The sequence below is a fragment of the Podarcis liolepis genome, assembly GCF_965112155.1.
Source record: "Podarcis liolepis genome assembly, chromosome: 10".
Taxonomy (NCBI): domain Eukaryota; kingdom Metazoa; phylum Chordata; class Lepidosauria; order Squamata; family Lacertidae; genus Podarcis; species Podarcis liolepis.
In genome coordinates this window covers 18,581,389-18,602,459 of record NC_139562.1, presented here as the reverse complement: position 1 = coordinate 18,602,459, position 21,071 = coordinate 18,581,389, and the positions used below count along the sequence as shown (strand labels likewise).

Sequence of the window (21,071 nt, the reverse complement as noted above, 5' to 3'; positions counted from 1 at the left end):
ACCCATGTAAAGGACTTTGGCCTGGCTTATTCTCAAGACTATATACTCAAATACACTAAGATATGAACTAAATCTCAATTTCGGATCTTTTCAGGTATCCTTTGCATGCTACCACTTTCAGAGGTTATCCACACATCATCATCATCATTATTATTATTAGAATTAGAATTAATATACCGCTCTATACCTGGAGGTCTCAGGGCAGTTCACAGAACAATATCAAAATATAAAACCACAAAATATATAATCAAAACAAAAACAACAACCCAATAACTCCCCCCCCCAAAAAAACATTTTAAAAGGGCATAGGATGTCAATCAAATCAAACAAAGGCCTGGTTAAAAAGGAACGCTTTTTCCTGGTGCCTAAAGGTGTATAATGAAGGCATCCGGCAAACTTCCCTAGAGAGAACATTCCCGCTCTTTCCAGGAATAGGTCCACACTTTAAAGCTCCATGCCCAAGCATTGGGGTTTTTTTGCTCCAGAGCTTTCCCTGCAGAAACCTACTCTTTAGGGCTCAATCGGATCAAACATCAGTTTGGGTTTTCTGCAGATTGCCATTTGCTCCAATTGAGCTTTAAAGAGCGGGTTTTCGCTGGGAAAACTCCTGAGCAAATAAAGGGTGCTTGGACATGGATCTTTAAAGTGCAAACTGTGTCTGGAAACAGCAGAGGAAAGTAAGTGTGGAGAAGCCCTTAGTCTAGTGACTAAAAGAAACCTGGCCTTTTAGTTGTTGTGCACCACAGCGATGGAATCACCCCACCCTACAGCCCCTGCAATGGGCTCACCTGGCCCAATCTTTTGTTTTCTTCTAACGCACTGCAAAGGGTTTCCTTTTTCCAAAGGCATTGTGAACATAGGAGCATAAGAAGCCGCCTTATACCAAGTCAGACCATTGGTGCAACAAGCTCAGTATTGTCTACATTGATTGCAAGCAGCTCTTCAGTGGTCTTACTGGGAAGATTCCCAGGCCTACCTGGAGATGCCAGGTATTGAACCTTCTGCCTGCAATTCAGATGCCCTACCCCTCAGCTATAGCCTTCCCCAGTAGTTTTATTGTGACCTGCTAAGAACCCACTTTGGTGGGAGCTGGGTGAGGATGCTCTGAAATCCCAGTTTAGATACTTACAGTTTCATCCACGTCTTCCCATTCCACCTCAGAAAGATCAACACTGTTGTAGTTTGGTTTGGGCTTTAGCTTCTTCCCTTCTTTATACTGCAGTTGAGAAGTGAGACAGAAAGCATTCCTGCATTGCTCTGCTGCTTAACAACCCTGAAATATACTCTTTTCAGTTTTAGAGAAAAGGTGTATTTCTGCTAGGTGATTAGATAATAGATAATTAGGCACATGTCTCTATTCCCTAAAGTATATCCAAGCACATTTATTTTTGCACAAGGAATGGTCGTTCAGTTGGTGTGAAGAACCCAGGCATTTTTCTTCCATCTAGCCCGTATCTTTTGGGAAAGTCACCTTTGCCCATCATTCAAACCACAACACACACAACCCCACAACCCTAAGCTGCAACTCTCGTCGAATAGAATGCAGCCATTACCCTTAAGGCTAAAAAGCAGAAAGGAAGTACCTTCTTGCCAGGTAAGAAGTTCAAGGACTTGGAAGGACTTCATTTGTTTCACATTTGTAAAGAACTAGCCTGCTTTGCAATTCCCAGGCTAATACAGACAACAGCACTTCAGTTTTTGCACATCTACAAATTTTGCAATATAACTATTGTCTCCCCTCCCCTCTCCAAAATGCATATTAAAATATGGACTCTTTTAGGTTGAAATGCATATACAAATGTGTATTTTGAGCTAAATTAGATATCAAAAAATGTGAAACTCTGCAGTAATAATAATAATAATAATAATAATAATAATATGATGTTCAACAGACTTATACAGTAAGCCCACAATTTATGCACATTTAACTTGTGCACATTCAGCTTTACACTGGTTGCGGGGGGGGGGGGGGCAAGGTTCTGGGGAAAATGACTTTGGCAACCCCACCCTCTGTGGGATTGAACACTATGTATTTTGACTATACACAATTTTGACTTTAGGCACAATCTCCAGAATGTAAGCCCTGTGTAAGTTGTGGGCTTACTGTAAATGAACACATGTAAAACTGACATGGTCCAGAAACAGACTGACCTGTCCATCCCTATCTGGCCCCATTTACTGCCCAGAGAAGGAGCAGTTGCAGGAAGATTGCTTCCTCCCCTCCTTGACAAAAAGAATGCTTGACCCAAATTGCTAGTTGCCCTGAGGTTTCAGAGCAGGAAGGAAGCATAATTTGGTCTCACTGATCAGTCAGAGAACTGAGCTTTGGTGTTTGTGTGTATGAGTTTGAGGTTGTCCTATTAAATTATTATTAGTAGTAGTAACCACCTCCTGGCAGTGCCCTCACTGTGAGAAGTGAGGTTACAGGGAACCAGGTAGAGGGCCTTCTTGGTGGTGGCGCCCGCCCTGTGGAATGCCCTCCCACCAGATGTCAAGGAAATAAACAACTATCTGACTTTTAGAAGACATCTCAAGGCAGCCCTGTTTGGGGACATTTTTAATGTCTGAAGTTTTATTCTGTTTAATATTCTTGTTGGAGCTGCCCAGAGTGGCTGGGGAAACCCAGCCAGATGGGCGGGGTATAAATGATAAAAAAAATTATTATTATTATTATTATTATTATTATTATTATTATTATTATTATTACAACCTGTTGCAAGATGCCTCGAGAACCATTGGAATGAAAGGCAGGGTACAGAGCTTCAAAATAAAATAATTATGAATGCAGTGTGGAATGTGGCTATGTGTTCATGGGTACCCACTGGCTGGTACTCATGACATCACTAGTGATGGGAGATAAGATTTTTTTCCTCCCCATTGTAAACATGCCATCTTGTGCAGTTACTTTTATTTGAATGGACAGCCACCACTCTCATGTTCCAAACGTGATAGCAAGAGATAGCAAGGAATGATAGTTGTAGCACAGTAGTCCCAAAGCTAAGAATGGTGTGTTTGGGATGATATCACACTGCACTGGATCACGTGAACCAGGTCTTGGTGTTTCTGGGTCACTTACCAATGGCCGGAGGTCTGGGTGAGACAAAATGTAGCCATTGTTCGTGTTCAGAAAGGCGTATCCATGGACACCCAGCTTTAAACCAAAAGTATGATAACAATTAACTTCATTAACATCCAAGTCCCTGATGCAGTATCGGCATGAGTGAAGTATTTATGCATGACAACATCCAAGGCCTTTAACTGAAGAAATGCATGGATAATATTGATGAACTGACAGTGAAAGTAATGGAACCAGACAAAATTTGAAAATGCATCGATTAGGAACATGGGAAGGTGCCTTGCACCCGGTCAGGTTATCTGTTCATGTAGCCCAATGTTATCTAGGCTTACTGGCAGTGGCTCTCTGCAGTCTCAGGCAGGTGTGTTCCGCATCACGCACAACCTGCTTTTGTTTTTGTTTTTCAAAGAAACTGGAGGGTGCCAGGAACTGAATCTGCATGCAAAACATGTGCTCTGCTGCTAAGCTATGGTCCTCCAGGGAACCATAAACAGAACTGAATGCATTAAATTTCACCTGGCAATTCAATCATATCCTGTTTCAGTCCCCAAATACTTTAATGTTCTTACAATATGTCAAAAGAGTGTGATGAAGTATCAGGTACATGCAAGTATGCACTCACTCACATATTCATGCACAAACGAATCTCTGGGGTTGCACCATATTTTCTACTTCAATTACACAGGAGTTGTGCACATTTAGACTGACACACAAACCAAGCCCTTAAAAAATGTCTTTAGATACAGAACTGATATTTTCATCTGATAGTTGCAGACTTTCCGTACTATAAAATAGGAGCAGGGAACATTTTCTCTGTAGAGGGCCACGTTCCCTAAGAAGTAATCTGTTAGTGGCCAGATACCAGTAGTGGATGGGGCCAGACAGGGACAGGCATTCCCTTTCTTCTCTCTTTGCCTCTGCCATCTCTTTTCCCCCTTCCTTGCTACATGATATTAAACCAAAGACCACAGGTTTCACACCCCTGCTATAAATGGTGGCAGGGAACAGGAAAGAAGGTCGCTACTTATCCTTATTTTACTGAAAAGGATTTAAGTTACTAACTACCTACATTTCCTACCAGGTCCCTCATTCAGTTATTTAGTGTTCCCAGAATAGTGTAACCTAAGAATGGAAGAACTGCCTTTAAGAATCAGATGAAAGTCCATGTAGCCCAGCAGTCTGTTTCCAACAATGACCAGTCAGATATCATTAAGGAGCTCTTAAGCAAGACATACAGGGACGCGGGTGGCGCTGTGGTTTAAACCACAGAGCCTAGGACTTGCTGATCAGAAGGTCGGTGGTTCGAATCCCTGTGACGGGGTGAGCTCCCGTTGCTCAGTCCCTGCTCCTGCCAACCTAGCAGTTCAAAAACACTTCAAAGTGCAAGTAGATAAATAGGTACCGCTCCGGTGGGAAGGTAAACACTGTTTCTGTGCGCTGCTCTGGTTCACCAGAAGCGGCTTAGTCATGCTGGCCACATGACTCGGAAGCTGTACGCTGGCTCCCTCGGCCAATAAAGCGAGATGAGCACCGCAACCCCAGAGTCGGCCACGACTGGACCTATTGGTCAGGGGTCCCTTTACCTTTAAGCAAGGCATGAACTATCCATTGCTAGCTCTTAGTCCTTGGATTCAGGGTTATATTGTCTCTGTGCACAGAGGTTCCATTTATGTACTATTATGCCCTCCTAGGGAGGTCACTTCGGTGCTGATAATGCAGCAATTTGACTTAACCCCTGGAGGTGCACTCTATTGCCTCTTGAGACAGCCAGGTGCCAACAACAAATTATGTGCAACCCAGTTCTTAGTTCTTAGTTAAGAATTTCCACAAGTTCTACCATGTATCTGGTTTGGGCTTCTTTTGGACAGAGGTTACAGGGGACATATGGCATTCTGTACTTTCTGCATTTATTTACAAATATACATGTCAAGCAACGATGGAGATTCAAAACTTAAGCACCCCAACTGATGTTCCAAAAGCTCACTGCTCTGCAATTAGATTTCAGGGAAGCAGGGGAGTGAAAAGAGTGTGACTTGCTCTCAGCCTGACACTGTCTGCTCTTTCTTCCAATACAGACCTGGATCACTGCATTCTTTAGAGGAGAAGGGACCCAGAATAGTTGCTGGGTGCTCAGCAGTTTTTCCATAACTATTCATAAGTCCAAATCTCTGTCCAGATATGCCTCGGGGAATCGATACCAGATATGTCTAGGGGAATCTACAACTTAGAATCACTAAGTTGGAAGGTGCTCCAAGAGGCCATCTTGACCACCCCAATTTCATAACAATACCAACAGCACTTTCAGTTCTCCAAGTGTTGGTCCTTATGTAGCAAAAATGGAATAGTCAATGCATAAGAGGGAGGTTTCATCAGGATTAGGGTAACCCCAAGGTCTGCAGAAGTAAAAAAAATTTTAGAAAATAACTTAACATTGATTCTATTCCCGCAAAACAACAAATGCAATCTAGTGAAGACTGAATGTGCTCAGTGGCCTGGAATGTTGATTGATTGTTGGGGTGGAAAGAGAGAAATGGGTGGGAGAAAGTATGGAATGGTGAATTATCAAATCATCACTAACTGACAGGAACAGCAAAAAGGAACACTCCAACTAAAACATTTTGTTGCAGGTCCTACTTGTAACAGCTAATAGCTTTTGACAGAGTTAATCTCCATGAATTTTCCTAATCTATCTAAACTAGTGACCGTCTCAACAACTTGTGGCAGCGCTGCCTGTGAACAGATGCAGTACTCCGTAGGGTGGCTTTGTTATCAATATCAGGACATTCTTCTGAGATTGCCAAAACTGTGTGACAACAGCTGGACTGTATTAGCTTGATTCTTACCTTGTATCGTGGAGCCAGCTTAAGGAGTTCTCTCAAAGGAACATCTGAGCCTACCACACCCAGGAGAATGCCATGAGATCTCTGTAAAATAAGAAGAAATTAAAATTGACAACATGCTACTCCATTCTCCTTGGGTTAATTATCATTTCCCCCATCCCACCATCTGGTCTTGCATAGTTGCTGTTCATTTGTGTGACAAAGCATACAGACCGTGGTGATGAAACAAGGAAGGGCAGACTGGATTAACCAGTAAACTCCCTATGGTATAATGCAGAAGACCAGGTGGATGAGAGTTACAAATGCAGCAGGAACAACAGCTCAGTGGTACTACACATGCATAAGGTCTCAGGTTCAATATTTAAGGTCCCAGGTTCAATACTTGGCATCTTCACTCAGAAAGATCAGGCATCAGGTAATGGGAAATACCTCTCTGTCCAAGACCCTGGACAGTTGCAACCAGTCAAATTAGACAATACTAGATGGGCAAATAGTCTGACAAGGTATATAGCAATCTCCTAAGTTACCTATATAGCTTTGTTGCTTCCTCCCTCGCCCATTTCCAGCAAAGAAAATTTGTTTCCATCCAACTTCTCATTTGTTTTGATTTTTAGATTTCTGTTCTCTTAACCATCAAGACTGCTGGTCAATGGACAGAGTTTAGTGCACCAGTGCAATACCCCTGAGAACAAGCAAAAAAGGGAATAGCCATCTCATTGTTGATCAACTAGTCAGAGTTATACTGCCTCTGAACAATGAGATTTCATTCTTGGCTGTCAAGACTAATATCAAATAACAGGCCTATCCTCCATGAATGTATCTAGTCAATTTAAAAAGTCATGGTAGCAACCATTGAAACATCCTGTAGCAAATATCTTTCTGGTCCCCATATTAGAACAGATACTTATTTATTTTACTGACAGCACAAGCCCTGTGCTTGTTTACTTAGACTTAAGTTCCACTGTTCTATGTGGCATAGTCCTAGGTAAGCGTACATAGAATTGCAGCATTGCAGTGTAATCCTGGGCCCACTTACCCATATGTAAGTCCAACATACACTGTAAGAAAATCCTATTCTGCTAAAGTGAGGAAGAAGACATTGCTCTCCACATTGTACCATCTGCCCTGGATAACAGAAGTCTTCTAGAGCACGGGACAGCAGACTTCAGGTTTGTTGGTTCCACTTTTTTTAACACAATAAGTCCAAGATCCACCTACCAACACATACCCTGTGGCAGCCATTTTGTGACTGGTGCTCCTTGTACTTTCTCAAAATTCAGAATGTGCCCGCTGGTCCAAGAGAGTCAGAAGGCTTACTTATCCTTTATATAGTTTCACTTTTGCAAATCACAACATTAGCCAAAGGTGAATTCAGGGTAGTTCGAGCTGTTCAGTCGCACCAGGTGCACACCCAAGGAGGGTGTCTTCTCAAAGCCTAGTAAGGGCTTGCCTGGCTTCAGTAATGAGGTGCTCCTACCACCTTCCCAAAGCCAGGCAAGCGCTTACTGAGCTTTTGGAAGGAGATAGAAGGGCTCCAGCACCCCACCAGAGCCTCATGCCTCCTTCCCAAAGCTCAGCTTAAGCCAGTGCCGGAAGGGCAACAAATAGCCTCACACAGGACGGCATATTATGAAGATCTGCCACTGCATTAGCCTTCTCTCTGCTTTCACACTGAGAAGTATCTCCCTGAGAGCATCATGCTTACCGTTTCATTCTTCTTGCTGAAAACTGGCATAGCCACCGTTGTCATGAGCAAGAGGCTTTGGGCTTGAGATGAAAAGAGCTATCAGATAGAAAACAAGCAGCATATTAGCAAGTGGGACAGCAGTAAGAGCATAAGGGGAACCAGCCACCACTGGAAATGCAGCAGAAAAAGTGTACTGAAAAGCACCCTTAAAAAAAATGCCTAAGGGATGTTAGAAAAATGGTCCATTTAGAGGAGGGTGAAAAAGGTGCCTTATCAAAGATGGCAGGGAGTATCCAAAACAGTGGAATATAATATTTACTAGTGACGATGCTTATGCATGTCCAGGTTAACATGGCATCGCCTGAGGCACAAAGATATAGCCAAAGCACATGATAATCATAGGTGCATGAACAATATATACAATGTATTCTAAAAAGACATAGATAAATTAATGCAGGTGACACCATGGGGATACATGGAAACCAGGGGAGAGAAGCAGAGCACAGAGGGCCTACCCAAAGGTGAGACATTTACCAGGACCTCAGATAAACGGGAATGGCGATCGCACAAGGATAAACTGACATGGCACTATACAGAAGACAGTGAATTTGGATAATTGGAAGGTTGAAACAGATAATGTAGGGTGTGTGTGCATGAAATGATTATAGTATAAAACACTAAACATAGACATCACAAATAAAACACAGACACACACGTGGTATCTATTCTCAGGAGAAGCAACCCATTTGGCCTGGTACAGCTGTTCCCCTTTAGCAAAGTCAAGAAGTGGTCTATTATCACCATTTCACAGCATGGGGGTCCTTGAGAGCCAACCAATCAAAACAGCAGCCAGACAAACCAAATGCTGGAATTTTTTAATCATTTGGCTGACATTTATTTTGGAAAAATTATGCAGCAGAAATAAGCATAGTTTAAACATGCTGCAGTACATGGTATGTGTGGGTATATGGGTGGGTGGGTATGTATGGGTGTGGGTGGGTGGGTGTATATATGTATGTATGTATATATATACACACATGTGTATATATATATATATATATGCTTTCGTAGATTTTCACGGGTACAGGAATGCAGGTTTTGGTGTCTTCGGGTGTCTTCCCGTGTAAGAGTTGGGGTGTCTAGGCGACGTTTCGACGAGGTCTCACTCGTCATCTTCAGGCTGGTGCTTTCGGCTTCTTGTTACTGGAACAGAGCAGGATATCAGTGTTTGAGTTCCTATAAATACTGTTGAGGGGGTGTGGTGTATAGCCTCCAACGTTCTGGGCAGAGAGGAAGTTCCCAGGTGGGTGTGCCTTTTCTTCTTTTGTTCCTTAATTACTTGAGGGATATCTTGAGTGATTTCTTGAGTGATATTCTGAGTACCACTTAGAAAGAAACACCCCCCAAAAACCAAGACACAGAAGAAAACAATGGCATGGCCCTCCTTCCTTATATCAAGGGCACTACAGATAAAATTAGCAAAATCCTCCATAAACACAATATCAAAACAGCCTTTTGCACCAACCAAAAAATAGCCAATATCCTCAGAAACCCCAAAGATAAAATCCAGTTGGAAAACCAAGGGGTCTATGAAATACCCTGCAAAGTCTGCCCAGCCACGTACATTGGACAAACAAACAGACGAATAAATGCACGTATCGCAGAACACAAGAATGCCGTCAAAAAAGAAGAAAAAACTTCCTCTCTTTTCCAACACATGAAAGAAACAGGACACGAAATTAATTTTGCAGATTCCAAATTGCTCTTTAACATGGAACATCACCACAAGAGAATAATCATGGAAGCCATCGAGATAGAGAAACACCCTCACAACATGAACAAGCGTGACGACACGTCCCGCCTGCCAGACATCTGGAAATTAGCCCTCCCCACAAAAACCGACACCAGAACCAGAGGCACACAGAACGCCATCACCAATCAACCACACCAGACCCAAACCCAGACCCTCTCCACAGATAAATTACAGACACCATCCAGTAACCAAACCATAGTGGCACCTCCGGATGCTGCACCCCCCTGCAATCCCTACACAGATCTGGCTGGCACAGGGCACAAAACCACAGCTCGCCCCTATACACGAAGCCAAGCCAGAGCACAACTAAGTGCAGTACAGCCATCTTCTCAGAAAAACTCTTCACAAGCTCAAGAGGTCAAGACACGAAAGCTTTAGCAACTAATCCACACCTAATGACCCACCTAAGTGGTACTCAGAATATCACTCAAGAAATCACTCAAGATATCCCTCAAGTAATTAAGGAACAAAAGAAGAAAAGGCACACCCACCTGGGAACTTCCTCTCTGCCCAGAACGTTGGAGGCTATACACCACACCCCCTCAACAGTATTTATAGGAACTCAAACACTGATATCCTGCTCTGTTCCAGTAACAAGAAGCCGAAAGCACCAGCCTGAAGATGACGAGTGAGACCTCGTCGAAACGTCGCCTAGACACCCCAACTCTTACACGGGAAGACACCCGAAGACACCAAAACCTGCATATATATATATATATATATATATATATATATATATATATATATACACACACACACACACACACAAAAACTATATATATATATACACACACAAGCTATATATATATATACACACACACACATACTATAGATAGATGATAGATAGATATAGTGTGTGTGTGTGTGTGTGTGTGTGTAGTATATATCAGAAATGAAATGAAATGAATGAAAGGAAATAAAGAGTCTTCCTGTACATAATCTCAAACAATCAATGTTTCTCAGACCTATGGAGAGCCTTTTGTAAGTATTCACATCACCTCACATACATTATCTATGTAATCCTGACTCTGCTATTTTAAGCTGGGACAGTCTTAATATAGATGACTTGTGCAGGGCTGTCCAGTGAGCTTGTAGTTGAGTGGAGATTTGTACCAGAGACTTCCAGCCCATGGGCAGTGCTCTGAAGTTCTACTCTACAACAGCACATCACAACCTCACAAATACATCCAGAGCTATCCATATCCTCCCCATGCTGTACAGCTCTATTACTGCTGTACAGCCAACTTTTCCCCACTGTGGATGTATGGTTTAGTTACAGCTAGATAAACTAGTACAGAACATGTACTAATGACACCCAGAGAAATAGTTGGTGTTCACAGAACACAAGGCAGATTGTTACCTCCTCAGATTGTGGCAGCTAGCAAGAGATGTGGGTGACAAATGAATGTACACATTAATGAATGGACAAACAAATGAACACACAAACTAATGATACATACAGTAAGCAGCAGAGACAAATGCAAGCAAGAAATGTAAGAGGAGCAAGCTAATAACCCAGGAGCAAAACCATTCTGAAACAGTCCAAAGCAAAGACTGATAAAACACAATGCAAGTTGCACAGCTGACAACTTCCAGCATACAGTAGGCTTGGCAAAACAAACTACCATGAAAACTTCATGTCCAGTCTCACATTAGAGAATAAATAGCTATGCACCTTTTTAGTGACAGCTCTGGGTTTGACAGGGACCTTGTGCCCTCTAGTTGGCCTCCTCCCCTCCTCCAGTGGTGGGCCCATCTGTCAATTGTGGGCATGTGTGGACAGCAGCAGCACATGAAGATGTACTCCAACTAGCGTCAGACACCTGTCTTTAGTCATAATTTCTGGGCCAATCTAGACCTGATAGTACATGCATTTTTGTATTTAATGTGCATTTTAAGTATTTAATTCAAGAATCTGCTAATGAGGGGTCAGATAATTATCAGGATCACAGTGGGCAGGAAGGAGGACTTTCACCCTTTCCTCCCTTGCTTTTCGCACTGGGCGGGGGGTGGGTGAGCATTGCCTTCAGAGGAGTGATTCTGACTGCAGCAGGGGTGGAAGGGGTTAAGTGTTCCATTCCCAGCTGCTATGATCCTGATAGATATCACCCTGTTCCAAGAAGATATTTTCTTTTCTGAAAGCTAGCATGCTAAATGCATTTAATATCACATCTACTTTAGCCCTTCATTCCCCACAATGCTTCCACTACAGCAATCTCCATGGGATTGGAATACATGAGCAAGGTGGTACAGCTCTGAGCAGTGGGCTGGGGAGGAAAAAGTAGAGGATCTATATTGGGGCCTAGTGTGTCACTGGGGACCTGGCAACTGCCCAAGGATGCCGTAAGCAGATGCCTTATATGGGAATTGAGGCAACATGTACAAAGCACATAAACGTGGCCACATCATCTTTTTTTGTTTTCTAGTGGCCACCAAGAAGAACATCAACTCTGACCTATTAGTGGGGTTCACACTAAAGTGTTATGGTGCACACTTTGCATCAGTAGGCATAGACTTATGGCCAAGCGGCAGAAATATATCAGTGATGGGGAATCCTTTACAGCTCAAGGGCCTCACTCCTGAGGAGAAACCTCTAAATGCATCCTGAATTTCTTTTTGTGCAAAATTTGAGTGGGAACTCTACTTTTTGGTGAAAGAAGTCCCCACTGCCAAAGAGACAAGGCACTATACAATTACAGGGCCAGATTGTCTCTTTGGTAGGAGAAACTTGCAGCAAAGCAAAAAACCGAATCTCTGTTTCTATGTGTTGTTCCTCTACTCCTCAAACTTAGCCTTGCTTTGGATCTTGGACTAAGTCATGAAGGACAATACTTGACACCTTAATGTATGTCAGCTCCTCTGTGTGACAGATAACAGACTACAGCACTGAAGCCCCACTGGGCTGGAGGCTGAGTGACCCATTTCCTGAGCTGAAAAGCTAATCTCTTTTCCTGTTGATAATCTTTTATAAAGTGTCTCTGCAGAGTTCACAGAGGACAGAGATACCACTTAAGTCAGGGGTGGGGGACCTCCAGCCCACAGACTTAATTAGCCCCATATGGCCTGTGAAGCCTGGCCCTTGACCAAGTCATGCCTAGCTACCCTCCATCTGATGTCATATGATGTCAGTTGTGGGGCAGGTAAATATGTGTTAAAAGATTAATTATAGCAGACTACTGGATCCTTTCTGAGCCAAAAGGGGGTTTGCAGCCACCACTGGTCAGCAGTGCCTACAAAACACCGCGCACAGTGCTTTGCAAGCCCCAATCTGATAATCAAGGCTTGCAATGAATGAACAAAGCAGGCAAAAAATTGTGTTATCAGTTGATCAGCAGATGTACAGCTCTGCTCACTTGTCAAACCTGGCCCATGCAGGGTGAGGGACATTGGGATCTGACCCATTCACCAGATTCAGTTCTCCATTCCTGATGTAAGTCATGCTATGCCTGGATCACCATGGAATTTCAAGGATATCACATAGAAGCAAAGAGCAGCTAAATGACATCTGTATAACCTTTTCAAAAGGCAGTACTCATAATAATCAGCTGCTGCTGCTGCTAACTACTTCCAACTTATATGTGTATTTTATGTTGTAAACTGCCCTGTGATCTTTGGATGAAGGGTGGCATATAAATTTAATAAATAATAGTAATAATCCAGAAAACAACTCTAAGAGACCTTTGTCTCTCACCCACCTTAAAGCTTACCAGCTGGAAGCTTTTCTCAAAACACTTACCGCGCTGTCCATGTAGGCTTCAGTCCATATGATGTCATGATCGTGGTTGATAACCATTGGTCGACTGAGTACATGCAAGTATTCCATTACATTCTCCTGGACGTCAGCCAAAGTTGATATCTGTGTGTAGTACCCTAACACAAATAATAAGTATTCCCGCCCCCAATAAGAGAGTTAGCTTCTTTGAATTCCATTTCTGAATCTGTATTCTACTGATTGGAGTTTGGAGTGGTTGCTTCAGTCTCCAAAACAGGTTTTACTACATATAAACATGGCAAAATCCTATTTGTATGTGTGCAATGAAGTCTAGCACAAGCTGGAGGACATTTCAGAAAATCTAATGAAGGGTAGGACATGCATTTTTAGAATAAATTGAAATAGGTACAACTTCTTGTTTGATTGCATCAAAAGTTACCAATCTGAAGATGCCCCTTTGTGTTCTTACCTCTATCATTCTTAATCCTAGTGATGGGGAATTTGTGATGCTCCAGCTGCTGTTGGACTTACAATTCCCAACACCCCTGATCCTGGGCCATGCTGGCTCAGGCTGATAAAAGTTCAAATCCAACATAATCTGGAGGGTCACAGGTTCTCCATTCTTGCTTTACCCCATGCCTCCTAAAATCCTTCATCCCATGTATCCTAGCCAAACTCTATACAGTATCCACGTTGAAAACAATTTAAGAAGCAACAAATCCCAACCAAAACTCTTTCTATCAAATCTTGCTGCATTCACTCCCCACCTCATTAAAAACTCCTTAATTCAGCCCCCCTTTATATCTGACTCAATCCTTCTCACAATTCTAAGGCACTTGGCAGCACAGGCGAAGTAGCAGACATATATCGGAATCCATTCTGTCTACTGCAGCAGCTTTGGAGCTTTTCAGACTCAAACTAGGCTTGTAGGTTATACAAAGGCCAAGGTCTAAGAATGGGTGGCTGCAGTTTGCTTATGATAAATGACTTGCAGCAAAGGATGTTATTTACCTTTGTTGTTACATGCTATCCATTTCACATTCTGTGCAAAGCTGACTTCCCTCCCGATAAGATATGTAAAAACCCGTACCTGTGAAGCAAAAATGCAGACGTTGGAATTAAATGTAAAATAGCCTATTTGTCTGACATTCAGTAGAAATACCTTTTCTAGATCTCACAGCTGTAAGGTGGAATGGGAAAGATATGCAGTATTGTACATTTTGTATACTGACATTATGCAATAGAGTTCTCTTGGTAAAAGTATGTGAAAAAGAGTTCCTGCTAGTAAAAATATCATTTTAGACCTATTTTGGAAAGATCAAGGGTAAAAAGCAAAGGTAAGCAGTACTTATGGGAGATCTTAACATCCTTCTACCAGCAAATACATCAGTTGAAGGAGTATCATATTTTCCCACCAAACAATAATGCAGCCTTGCTGTGAAATGCTATTATACCCACATACTAGAGTTTGCTATTTGGAAAACAGTTGTAAGTGATGTCACAAGTGACAAACCCATGGGTAAGCAAACTAAGGGCCGGGGGCTGGATCCGGCTCAATTGCCTTCTAAATCCGGCCTGTGGACGGTTCGGGAATCAGCGTGTTTTTACATGCATAGAATGTGTCCTTTTATTTAAAATGCACCTCTGGATTATTTGTGCGGCATAGGAATTTGCTCATATTTTTTTTCAAAATATAGTCTGGCCCCCTACAAGGTCTGAGGGACAGTGGACCGGCCCCCTGCTGAAAAAGTTTGCTGACCCCTGGACAAACCCAATGCTCAGACTATTTAGAAATGTTAAAGTAATGAATTTCCCCCCAGTTATAGGATGTTATCCAATTAACACATCTTGCCAGTGCAAAGATTTCCACTTGCACAATGGAACTCTACCCTAATCTACTCCGGCGCACCCCCCCCCCAAATAATAATAATCTTGTGACGCTCTGGAACAGATTTAGGGAGGAAGAGTCGGTGGAGAAGAGGGCAAGGAAGTTCCTCTGCACCAGCAGAAATCCTTGAGCTGATGGGACATGTTACTTGGATACTGTTCATAGACACTGAGCACTTCCTACTTTACTACTCTAATTTTTATAAGCAGTAGTTGTAATAATATTGTTACTATTGTTTACTACAGGGGTCTGGAACCTCAGGCTCTGGGAAAGCGCCTTTTTGCCAGGTTCTTAGAACTCTTCTCATGCCATACCCCTCACTGGTCCTACTTTACACCCTGAGGCTTTCATCTGGCTGGAATGTGTCCTTGAACTCTTGACTGCCTGGCTGAAAAAGCTTCCCCACCCTTGATATATTATCACTTACCCGGGAATAACTCCCATCAAATTCAGTGGGGCCTACGCGTATAGCATTGCATTGCTGGTTAACACCGTGTGCTACTCAGTACCTGATTAGCAGCTCCTGATTCATTCCACACCAATCTGTCCTCTTTACTCTTTAACATTCAGCACTTAAGAAACAAACCTTACGATCGGGCCAGTTGAACTTTTCAAAGACATATTCGTAATCTTCCATAGCTCCATCAGTGATCAGCATGATGGCTTGGTTACAAAGACCTCCTTGACCAGCATTTCTGAACTGGAAACAGAATGGAAACAATAGTGATATTAATTATCTGACTGGTACAAATGGGGATTAAATGAGTTTACTTGGAAGGTTCAGGGTTAGGAACACGGGTCCATCTAACTCAGTATCATTTACTGACAGCAACTGACAGTGTCTCCCCAGCCCAACCTGGAGATGCCAGGGATTGAGCATGTGACCTTTTGCAAGAGCTATAGCCCTCCCACGTCATTTAAATTATGGCCTTATTTAAAAGCCCTTAATTATGACCTAGGGGAAACTCTGATCAATTACAGCGAGAGTCTGCTCAAAAGCAGAACCTTAGTAAGAATCCTCATTATTCCGAATGCATTTCCAAGGGATCTAGATCTTAATTTCTAAAATAAGAAATGCTGTTATTTAAGTTTTATGAGAAGTCAGGCATTTGTCTTAAAAACCTTTTATCCAACCTTCTTGTGGTGAGAGGAACACACTTTGCACATGCCTTGAGGCACACTTTGTGGTTATTTCATATGAAGCAGGCATTTGCTCCGGCATGGACAATAAATCCTGGGACTCAGCATTGGTAAACCCTCGCTTGAATGAAACACTGGTCCAGAGTATCATATTGTTACTAATTTGTTGTGCTGTACATAATTCACATGCCTTTTCTCAAAGTTGTGCTTCTATTGGGTGGTGGTGGAGGGTTCAGTTTAAAGTGAAACACAATTATTTTGTGCCTATGGAAATCCAGGATCCCCCAAAATTTCACCTACCCTAAATTTGAAGAATTTGTGGCTTTTAGTGGATTTTCAGCTCACTAGTGCCACCATCATCAACACTGGACTGTTTTTTGTCCATTCCCTGATACAGTTTCTCAGTAGTACAACTATGCTGCTTGGCACTAATGAGATTTAATCATCATGGCATATCTATTTCTAGCTGAAGCACCACTTGGTAGGGTTACACATATGATGGTTTGGATGAATCCTATTATTCTGGTGCAAAGCAGAGCAATTGCATCTCATTCTCGTTCCTTCAAATGTCTCCAGTCTAACCCTTTCCACCTCTTCTGTCATTTGAAAAGCAGACTCAATCAGTCATTCTGTACTCTCAAACCACTGAATAATTGGCATGATGCTGAAATATGAAGGACAAAGTTCTGATTAAATGCAACACCTAACTCAATGGCATCATTGCTAAGGAAACAGATTGGGGTCACCTGTTCTCGTGGGAGCTAACAACCTCATGGTTTACTTTCTGATACTACAGACCACAGCTATAACCCAGCAGTGGAACAGACTTCCTCAGAAGGTGTGGACTCCACCTTCGCTGGAGGTTTTTTATGTAGAGGTTGGATGGTCATCTGTCATGGATGCTTTAGCTGAGATTCCTGCATTGCAGGGGGCTGGACTAGAACAAGGGTTGGCAAACTAAGGCCTGTGGGCCAGATCAGGCCCAATTGCCTTCTAGATCCGGCCCGGGGACGGTCCGCGAATTCAGGCAGCTGGCATAGTGCGCACGCGATGGTTTTTGCGACTCAGTCAGGCTTGGGGGTCAAAAGTGAGGCGGGCGGCTGCTCAAGACAAGCCCGTCTGTCATGCACACGCAGCAAACTTTTCTTCTGGGGCGGGGGGTGGGGAAGAGGGAAAAGGAGCCACAGTTTGGATTTCCACCATGGAGCTGCTGGTGACTGACCTCAGGAAGGGCAGTTGCGGCGGCAGAGGCTCAGAGGCGCCTCAGGAGCGATGCCTACCAGTGCCTGTGGTGGCCGTGCTCCCCGTCAGAGGAAGTGGGGAGTGCCTTGGCGGCTGCACTCTGGAACAATTCTGCACTCTGCTGGGGAGGCCGCTTGTTAGCTACAGGGTGTGAGCCATGGAAAGGAAAACAGACACCTCCACCTCGTCTTCCCTCACACAGGGAAAATAACGTTTTTGCTTGAGCGGCGCCAGCCTGACTTAGCATGGCCAACAGCTTTTCCCTTCACCCACGGATGCGCACACACTCTCCAGGGCTGACAGGAATGGCGAGCTTACCTCAGCCCCCCAACCCCCACCCCACCTTACTAGAGAAATAATAACTGTCAACGCGTAAAACGCAAAGGAAGCAGTGTGGGTGTATGAGGGAACACCCCCCCCCAAAAAAAATTCACATTTGTGCAATGTTGGGGTTGGTCCAAATAAGGGTTTTTGCCAAAAATGTCGGTCATAATCATGACAACATATAGTCCTGCCTCCCACAAGGTCTGAGGGACAGTGAACCGGCCCCCTGCTGAAAAATTTGCTGACCCCTGGACTAGAAGATCCTCAAGGTCCCTTCCAGGTCTACAATTCTACGATCCTTCTTTGTCATGACAACATCACAATTTCATTGTAGTCTAGAGTCAAACACTTAACAAATGTGTGTGTGTGTGCCTACGTTCCTAAAATAACACTGTCCAAATATGTTGACATCATATTCTCTTGCTGTAATTTTAGCCAACATGCCCATCAGCAGCTTTTGGTGCTGTCACAGAGGGTTTTTGTCACTGTTATCTGGAGAACTTCCTTCTCCTCCAGTGCATTGCCATAATTGCCACAATGCTGCAGGACATGGAGAGGAGAGAGAGAGAGAGAGAGAGAGAGAGAGAGAGAGAGAGAGAGAGAGGAAAGACCTTTATCCCCACAACATTTCTTACCTCCCTCAGGATTCTGAAGGATTCTGTCAAGGCTTTATTCACTGTCCCAACTCCTTTTGCTTGCAACTCATCCACCAGCTGCTTGAAGTGCTAAGCAAAGAAGCAAGAAAGGTTTTCTCATAGCATTAGACAGTTTAGTCTTCTTCAACCTGGTGCCCTCCAAATATTGTTGGACTACAACTCCCAACCACCCTGATCATAGGCCATACTAGATGGGGCTGATGGGAACTGTAGTCTTGGGATGGAAAAATCTGCTTAATTTGGTTCTCGCAGCTTCTCATTTTTCCAATCTTAAATACAGTTTTCTGCGTTTCTGCAGCAATTTGTGAATTCCATACTTTAAAATTCTTATGAAAATTCTTCAACTTTTTAGTGTTAATTTCTCCTAATAGACACGTTAGTGTGCAGTTTCAACCAATGCATACATTTTTGCAAAAGATATAATCCTAACACGTATATGGTGTATATGTGTGTTATTTTCACCAATATGTTCATTTTTAGCAACACATTCCCCTCATATATGCATTTTTGTAAACACTGTTTGGTTTGAGAACTGCATAGCAAAATTCAGTGCAAATTATGAAGGATAGCTAGCTATGTTTCGATTCTCGCATTGTTTCAGACACTGCAAGTTTGATAAATTCAGCTTTAAATGTGTACTGAATTGAATTTCTTTTCCATGCCTATTGCAGTTCAAATCATCTGGATTTCACCACCAGGCTGAGATAAAGAATAATGCACAATCATTATTTATTATTATTATTAAATTTATATACCGCTTAATATTTAAAACAGTCTCTAAGTGGTTTATAAAGAAGAAAATTTAAAATTATTACACACACACACACACACACACACACACACACACCAGTTCACACTCAATAATGCGCCTAAATATGTCCCTAGAAGTCCAGTACTTACCTCTCTGTTATCTCTATCTGCTTGAACCAGGATCCCCTTGAAACAGGATTCAACATAATGAACATAATCATTGTACTGTAAAGGCAAAAAAAGGGGGGGGGGTAGAGTGACTAGAAGAAAAGGAATCTTCCTTAGAGAGTTACAAAGGTTTCAGGAGATATTGTTATGTATAAAGAACAACCATCACAGCTTTTGAAAGCATACATTTTAAAATGCAAGATTCCACAAAATACCTCCCCATGCTCTTTGGAAACAAATCAAGGCATAGATTCACACTAGACATTCCCTCACTAAAATGCCAGCAATATGTGTAATTTAAGAAGTGGATAGCCTTGGTTGCCAATATCCTGTTGCATTCCACAAGTAAGATCTTTACCTGAATTTTTAAGTTCTTGGTTTGCTCTTACTCCATCCCCCACCCTCACGAGACTGAGCCAAGTCCAGCAAAGCTTTGGCAGGCAACTCTTGCTAGGCCTGATGGGAGTTGTAGTACAGCAACATCTGAAGGGCCAAAGGTTCTGCACCACGGCTTTAAAGTGACACAAAACTCTGCTGGTTTTGCTGCAACAACAGAGTACTATGGCTATCCCTCTGGAGACTGTAAAAATAAGATGCTGCCCATATGGTGCCAGAATTATTCAGGCAACATTTCCTGCCCTCTTTCTTGATTTTCTTCAGTGTTTCCCTTTGTTCACTGCTTATTAGACAGCAACTCCCACACCTGCTTTAAAGGCCAAGGCATTTAATTATGGCACAAGCCATTATGGCACTTGAACTCAATTCATCACAAAAGCTTCTGCCATAATAACATGTGTTAAGTCCTTAAAGTGCCAAATGAGAGACTCGAATTGCCACTTCATGTGCAATTTACTATGGCCCACTGGGATCTTGTTTCCTATGAAAAGCAACATAGAACATAGATAGATAAAGAGCAGGCATAGGCAAACTCAGTTCTCCAGATGTTTTCAGACTACAATTCCCATCATCCCTGACAACTGGTCCTGTTAGCTAGGGATGATGGGAGTTGTAGTCCCAAAACATCTGGAGGGCTGAGTTTGCCTATGCCTGATACTTTATAGAGATATACAGTAGATGATAAAGACAGCATATGTGTTCTAGGCAGTATTTAGTACAGTGGTACCTCGGGTTAAGTACTTAATTTGTTCCGGAGGTCTGTTCTTAACCCGAAACTGTTCTTAACGTGAAGCACCACTTTAGCTAATGGGGCCTCCTGCTGCTGCCGCACCGGCAGAGCCCGATTTCTGTTCTCATCCTGAAGCAAAGTTCTTAACCTGAAGCAATATTTCTGGGTTAGCAGAGTCTGTAACCTGAAGCGTATGTAACCTGACGCGTATGTAACCCGAGGTACCACTGTACTAAAATTTAAATACCTCACCCTTCATTAATAACAGCTTACAATGAAAATTAGATATTATGAACAGGGCAAACACAATATTGAAATAACCACACACAAGTCTAAACTGAAGAGAGGGCATGTCAGTTTCCCAGGGTGGACACAGGGACGATTTGCTGCAGATAGATTTGTCTCAAAGCAAGCTACTTATGTAACAAATAAGGATATTTCTGCAAAGTGGCTTACTTAAGGACAGAGATTTGTAGCCTCTCTTGTGTTTTTCCTCAGCAAAAAATAATAAAATAAAAGTAGGCAAAGTATTGCATCAGCCGTGACCATCAATCTGAGGTTGACTACCCAAAGGGTTTAAAAACATGCTCCAGCTGGTATAAAAACCCACAGGCTTTCAGCTACATTCTAAAGACATGGCACTTTGCTT

At 42.7% G+C, this 21,071-nt stretch overlaps 1 protein-coding gene across 1 annotated transcript in view; it reads right to left on the bottom strand.

The window, feature by feature from the left end:
* The window catches only part of CACNA2D4 (calcium voltage-gated channel auxiliary subunit alpha2delta 4), a 165,971-nt gene that overhangs the window by 116,505 nt on the left and 28,395 nt on the right, over positions 1-21,071 (bottom strand). The window contains 9 exon segments of the mRNA XM_083461820.1: positions 1,130-1,216; positions 3,077-3,151; positions 5,920-6,000; positions 7,622-7,699; positions 13,153-13,286; positions 14,140-14,218; positions 15,603-15,716; positions 18,358-18,447; positions 19,279-19,353. Of these exon segments, the coding sequence (XP_083317946.1) occupies positions 1,130-1,216; positions 3,077-3,151; positions 5,920-6,000; positions 7,622-7,699; positions 13,153-13,286; positions 14,140-14,218; positions 15,603-15,716; positions 18,358-18,447; positions 19,279-19,353 (813 nt within the window).